The sequence below is a fragment of the Hordeum vulgare genome, chromosome 7H (assembly GCF_904849725.1).
Source record: "Hordeum vulgare subsp. vulgare chromosome 7H, MorexV3_pseudomolecules_assembly, whole genome shotgun sequence".
Lineage (NCBI taxonomy): Eukaryota > Viridiplantae > Streptophyta > Magnoliopsida > Poales > Poaceae > Hordeum > Hordeum vulgare.
Genome location: NC_058524.1, coordinates 186,917,072 through 186,924,264, shown reverse-complemented (window position 1 = coordinate 186,924,264; position 7,193 = coordinate 186,917,072). Strand labels below are relative to the sequence as shown.

Here is a 7,193-nt window from a genome sequence, read left to right as displayed (position 1 = left end):
ACAATTGGTAACCACTCTTTTTTTCGTTCAAATCAAACTGACATCAATCCAACCTAAAAGCAAATAGGGAAAAGGGAAGATCAATTGTATACGCTATAGATTGTGTTACTCAAACCACGCCGTAGACGAGTTTACTGAACAAGGCAACCTTAAAAGCGTATCTAAAGAGCATTGTTATACCCTATAAAAGCCAATTGACATATAATATGATAATCTCGTAACAGGCTTAATTTGAAACAGCTGAATATGCAATTAAGTAGTGGTGTCATTTGATGCATTCCACTTTGAGCTAAATCACTACACCATAATTCTTCTTGATAGTAAAACATAATTACTGCTCGTCGGAACATAAAGAAAAACGAAGTTTCAAATGGCTAAAAATATAATTCTGGCACAGAAATAATTTTGGAATTATATCTACTAGTGTCATGACAAACACTTTACTGCCGTACAGTGGTTGGCAGGACAAAACAATCTTCATGAACATATGCACCTATCATTTGATGAAGGATAAAGGGCATCTCATGTAACTTGGTTGATCTTGTTGCACCCTGAATCGCTGCCTAAGCTTGTCAACATGTGTCATTAACCATTAACTGGTTGTGAACTTCCAAAAACATTAGTATTCCACAGCTCCTGGATTGAAGGGAACTTGCCAGAGTTCTTTACCCGGCACTTTCCATTATCGATTTTCAAAAAATTGTCGCTCCTAAATTATTCAGCTCGGAAGACAATATGAAGTTCAGGTATTGCTCACTTAGATATGATCTGAACTTCTGAAGTACAGGAGCAATTCTCAGTTTGCATGGTAGCAAAATAACAAAAGCAGACCCAACAGTTCTGCAGTAATGCTCAAACAGGCTTTCTTGATTGGGTAACAGAATAGTACTGTCAAAATTCTAATATAGCCAAATAAAAGCCAACGAGGGTTAGCCCTTGGGTTGGTCTCATTTTTTTTTACCTTAGCACTACATATCAGATCCAAATATAAGTCTGTAACAGCCTCTCTGTAGGTCATGACTTCAAACAGAGAGAGTAACTTGGAATTTCAACTTTTTTTATACGTTCCAAAAAATCTCCAGTTAATTTCCTCAATTCCGTCTGAAAGAGCCTTGAACTATCAAGAATGGTGCTTTTAGTCGGTGACACTCTGGCAACAAGAACAAAATTTTCACCATTACCAACATCTATTTCATATAACTCAAAGAAAACCTGGTGAAGAACATCAATCAGCCCTTTGTAGAAGGATGCATCAGCAGCAGGAGGGATTACATTCAGTACCAGCACTCCATTATCATCTAGAATTCTGCGCGCAGCAAGAAAGGTGCTTCTATGGGTCATCTCCAATGGCGGCGCACTGACACCACACATAGCATCAGGAGAGTCAAGATCCACCATAACTGCACTGAATTTCGAATCAGGCTCATCTGGATGTGCAAAAGCCTGAATCATTTGAATAGCATCGCCAACACGAACATGAAGGAACTCATCCTCCACCAGTCCAAAATAGTTCCTCGCGACGTCTAGGACAACACAATCAGCCTCGACGCCCAATACATCGAAGCCAAGTCCCATCCTGATGGACATTGGAAGAGCTCCACCACCAATGCCAGCACAAAGGCACCTCGGCCTTGCAGCTGACCGAGCTTGCTCCTCCACAGACGAGCCGATGAGTGCAAGGCCGGCAACCATGGCCTGGAGGTAAGGCTGGACTAGTGGTCCACCCACCTCGGGCTGTAACGAGCTAGCAGGCGCCTCCTCCAATGCCTCCAACGACGAAGAAGCAGCAGCAGCAGCAGACATTGGCCGGGCAAGGCGCACCTGGGTCTGTACAAGGCACGGCATGCGCTTGAAACGCAGCCTCCGGCGCAACTCGGCCGGGCCAGGAGCGCAGTCCACGGCCACATCCTCGACAAGCATCTCGCCGACGACAGGACCGGCGACAACCTGGACAGAAACAAGCCGAAGGAGTTCATCGTGGAAGGAGAGCAGCGGGACGTAAGGGATGGCACCGTTGCCAAACGCAGCCCTGGGGCAGAGGGCCAGGAAGAGGGGGAGAAGCCGCGCGCGAGCAGGATCCGGGTCCGGGCGAGCGGCGGCGCAGGAAACGACCCGAGGGGACGGTGTGGAGAGCTCAGGGCCGACGAGTATAAGACGAGAGAATGTCCACTGGGATCTGGAGGAAAGGAGGAGGTGGAGCTGCCCGGCGCGGGTGGAGAAGATCCAGTCGCGGTGCCGGCCGGCCGGGACGAGCATCCCCGCCGTCCGCGGGGCGGGCGGGGATGGCGTCGCGGCGGCAGGAGAGTCGAGAACGGCCACCCGGAGGAGCTCCGCGTGGTCGCTGGCGTCGGCGTCGGCGTCGGCGTAAGGGTTGGAGGCGTCGTGGAGGAGAGGGTTGGGGAAGGAGAAGGATATGAAGCGGGAGGGCTCGATGTGCTGCAGCTGGTTCAGCTCCGTGCACACCGCCATTGGACGCACCCGATCGGGTTAACGCCGTCGTTTAGTCGCGAGGGCTTTGCGGCGGCGCGTCAAATGTGGGAGACGGCAACGGCAAGCAGCGTCGAGCTCTCCCAAACGGTGGGGATTTCCTCTCTCAATGCACTGCGGGACCAACAGGCAAAGCAACAGGTCGCTGAGAAGTGAAGGCTACTCATGACAATTTTTTTATAGATTCTCTCTACTATTCTTGTGATGTTTTGATCTGAATTTTTCTTCTTGTGTTGTCTAGATCTGATTTTGTTATGGAAAATGATAAATTTGTGATGTTTTGATCTGAATTTTTCTTCTTGTGTTGTTCAGATCTGATTTTGTTATGGGAAATGATAAATTTTGATTCGCCCACCTCTCGCAACACACGGGCAACCGCATCGCCTGTCGCCGTGAAACCCGTCGTCCGTCCGCCCCCGCTATGCTACCACCGGAGGGCCGGCCGGTGAAGCCGTGCCGTGCCCAGGGATGGCCGCGGTGGGGCGGTTCCGTTCCCCATCACCCCTACGCGCTTCTCTCCCCCCTCTCCTAGATCCGCCACCATCGTAGGCCCGCCCTCGCCCGCTGCATTGTCGCTGGAAGGCCGGCCAGCGAGGTTGTGCTGCGCCCGAGGAAGGCGGCAACGGGGCAGATCCGTCTCCCACGCGCTCCCTCGCTATTCCCCAGCCCGCATCCCGAAGCTCCTGTGCGGGCGCCCCCACCCAGCTGCTGCAAGATCTTTCGGTCCGGTGGCGGGCGCGGCGTGCTGGCCTGGCCACGACCACTGGCGTCGTCCTGAGCATTCCACCCCTCCTCACTCTGCGCGCAGGCCAGCTCTGCCGGTGATGCCTCCTTTGGTTGGACGCGGGCACTACGACCGGTTGCGGAGGTGCTCATGTGGTGCCGACGAGACTACAGTGGCAGTGGCAGTCATGAAGCCCCTCAAGGTGGGTGATTGTTGGCGCTGCTCCGGCCCCGGTGACCTTGGCCACGTGTCTCTCCAGTGTCTATGGCTGTCGGCGTGCTCTGTCGGGCCCCTCCGACCTCGGTGACCCTGCACCTGCGTTCCTTCCAGCTCGCGTGTCTCCCCGGCGTCCCGATGACTATGGCCACAGTAACTAGGATCTGCGTCCCTCCAGTCCTAGCTTGTCGGCGTTGTTGTTTGTCGTCGACCCCCCCCCCTCGTGGCTTGCTTCGCCGCTTGCCCTACCTTGTACGCCTCGAAGCCCCCTCGTTTGCAGATCCGATGCTCGTGGGCTCGGAGGCGGTGCCATTCTTCGACGGCAGATGCAGCCCTACCAACCCCCTTCAACATGGTGGCTCCGAGCGACGTTGGCTTTCTGTGTTGGAAATATGCCCTAAAGGCAATAATAAAATGGTTATTATTATATTTCCTTGTTCACGCTAATCGTTTATTATCCATGCTAGAATTGTAGTGATTGGAAACTCAAATACATGTGTGGATACATAGACAAACACATTGTCCCTAATGAGCCTCTGATGGACTAGCTCATTGATCAAAGATGGTCAAGGTTTCCTAACCATAGACATGAGATGTCATTTGATAACGGGATCACATCATTAGGAGAACGATGTGATGGACAAGACCCAACTATGAACGTAGCATATGATCGTGTCAGTTTATTGCTATTGCTTTCTATATGTCAATGTATCTATTCCTATGACCATGAGATCATGCAACTTCCGGGCACCGCAGGAATGCCTTGTGTGTATCATATGTCACAACGTAACTGGGTGACTATAAAGGTGCTCTACAGGTATCTCCAAAGGTGTCTGTTGGGTTGGCGTGAATCGAGACTCAGATTTGTCACTCTGTGTGACAGAGAGATATCTCTAGGACCCACTCGGTAATACAACATCACAATGAGCTTGCAAGCAATGTGACTAAGGAGTTAGTCACGGGATCTTGTATTATGGAACGAGTAAAGAGACTTGCCAGTAATGAGATTGAACTAGCTATGGAGATACCGACGATCGAATCTTGGGCAAGTAACATACCGATGGACAAAGGGAACAACATACAGGATTAACTGAATCCTTGACATAGAGGTTCGACCGATAAAGATCTTCGTAGAATATGTAGGACCCAATATGGGCATCTAGGTCCTGCTATTGGTTATTGACCGGAGAGTGTCTCAGTCATGTCTACATAGTTCTCCAACCCACACGGTCTACACACTTAAGGTTCAGTGACCTTTCGGTATAGTTGAGCTATGTATGTTGGTAACCAAAGGTTGTTCGGAGTCCCGGATGAGATCTCGAACATCACGAGGAGTTCCAGAATGGTTTGGAGACGAAGATTGATATATAGGAAAAGGGTATTTGGGCTCCGGAATAGTTTCGGGCACTACCGGTAGTGTACCGGTAGTGACAAATGGGTTCCGGTGATCCATCGGGAGAGGTCCACCCACCCCAGGGGCCACATGGGCCTAAGAGGTGGCGCACCAGCCCCTAGTGGGTTGGGCATCCAGCCCCTAAATGCCCTTGCACCAAGAGGTGGGAGGAGGCCAAGTGGGGAGGGAGTCCTACTAGGACCCCACCTCCGTTGGTGGAGAAGGACTCCTCCTTTGGGGCGGGGGCCAAGACCCTAGGGGAAACCCTTGGGCACCCCAATCACCCCCCTTCCTCCTATATATAGTGGAGGGGGGAGAGGGCGGCATAAACCCAATCCAAGGCGCAACCCTCCCTCCCCTAGTTCGTTTCTCCTTTAGATCGGTTCCGGTAGTGCTCGACGAAGCCCTGTCGGGACAGTTCCACCACCATCGCCGCCATGCTGTTGTGATGTCGAAGAAATTAGCTACCCCTCCACCCCATCTTGCTGGATCAAGAAGGTGGAGATCGTCATCGATTTGTACGTGTGTTGAGCGCGGAGGTGTCATCTGTTTGGCTATAGATCGAGATGGATCGTGATGGGATCGCATGACGGACTGCGATTTGGATCACGAAGATGTTCGACTACATCAACCTACGCTTCCGCTTAGCGATCTACAAGGGTATGTGGATCCGTCTCTCCTCTCGTAGATGGTCATCGCCATGGATAGATCTTGTATGTGCGCAGGAAAAAAAATCTTTCCCATGCAACATTCCCCAACAGCGGTATCAGAGCTAGGTCTATGCGTAGATGACATCTTGAGTAGAATACAAAGGAGTTTGTGGGCGTTGATATTCACATTGCTTCCCTCCTTAGCCTTTTCTTGATTCAGCGGTATTGTTGGATGAAGCGGCCCGGACCAACCTTACTCGCCCGCGTACAAGAGACCGGTTTCATCGACTGACATGCAACTTGTTGCATAAAGATGACTGGCGGGTGTCTGTTTCTCCTACTTTAGTTGAATCGGATTTGATAGAGGCGGTCCTTGGAGAAGGTTAAATAGCAACTTGTATATCACCATTGTGGTTTTGCATACGTAAGAATCATTATTGCTAGATACCCATAGCAGCCAGGTAAAACATGCAATAACAAATTAGAGGACGTCTAACTTGTTTTTGCACGGTATGTTGTGATATGATATGGCCAAACCCATGATGTTATATATTTGATGTATGAGATGATCATGTTGTAATAATTAAATATCGACTTTCATGTCGATGCTACGGCAACCGGCAAGAGCCATAGGGTTGTCTTTAATTTATTTTGGTGCTTGGTGATGCTTTACTTTATCGCTAAATCAGTAACTATAGTAGTACAAGTATAGTTGGTGTGACAACCTCAATGGCAGCACAATGATGGAGATCATGGTGTTGTGCCGGTGACGATGGAGATCATGCCGGTGCTTTGGAGGTGGAGATGAAAAGCAAAAGATCATGGCCATATCATGCCACTTATGATTTGCATGTGATGTTACTCCTTTTACGCACCTTATTTTGCTTAGGATGATGGTAGCATTATAAGGTGACCCCTCACTAATATTTCAAGATAAAATTGTGTTCTCTCCGAGTGTCCACCGTTACGGAAGTTCGTCGTTTCGAGAAACCACGTGATGATCGGGTGCGATAGACTCTACGTTCACATACAACGGGTGCAAGACAGTTTTGTACACGTGGAACACTCGGGTTAAACTTCACGAGCCTAGCATGTACAAACATAGCCTTGGAACACAAGAGACCAAAAGGTCGAACATGAGTCATATAGTAGATATGATCATCATAGAGATGTTCACCATTGAAGCCAACTTATCTCACGTGATGATCGGACTTGGGTTGGTGGATTTGGATCATGTCACACTCGAACAGCCTAAGGGATATTGAGTTGATTGGGAGTTCTTAAATAATATAATTAATTGAACTCATTATCATGAACATAGTCAAAATGACTTTGCAAAAGTATGTTGTAGATCACTAGCTCGCACTGTAGCTCCCTGTTTTTAATACGTTCCTAGGGAAAACTAAGTCGAAAGATGCTAGTAGCAATTATGCGAACTAGGTCCGTAAACTAAGGATTGTCCTCATTGCTGCACAGAAGGCTTATGTCCTTAATGCACCGCTCAATGTGCTACCCCCCGAGCGTTGTCTATGGATGTTGCGAACATCTAACATACACATTTTTGATGACTACGTGATAGTTCAATGCTCATGCTTTACGGCTTAGAATTAAGGCGCCCAAGATGTTTTGAACGTCACAGAACATATGAGATGTTTCAAGAGCTTAAATTAGGATTTTCGTCTCGTGCCTGTGTTGAGCGGTATGAGACCTCCGACAAAGATTC

The 7,193-nt window shown here is 49.2% G+C and overlaps 1 protein-coding gene across 1 annotated transcript; it reads right to left on the bottom strand.

Moving 5' to 3' along the window:
* Nucleotides 1–230: 230 nt before the first annotated feature.
* LOC123407686 (eEF1A lysine and N-terminal methyltransferase) lies at nucleotides 231–2,748 on the bottom strand. The gene has a single exon (XM_045100873.1). It carries the CDS (start codon nucleotides 2,467–2,469, stop codon nucleotides 1,015–1,017), a length of 1,455 nt encoding a protein of 484 aa, XP_044956808.1. The 5' UTR covers nucleotides 2,470–2,748; the 3' UTR covers nucleotides 231–1,014.
* Nucleotides 2,749–7,193: the final 4,445 nt, after the last annotated feature.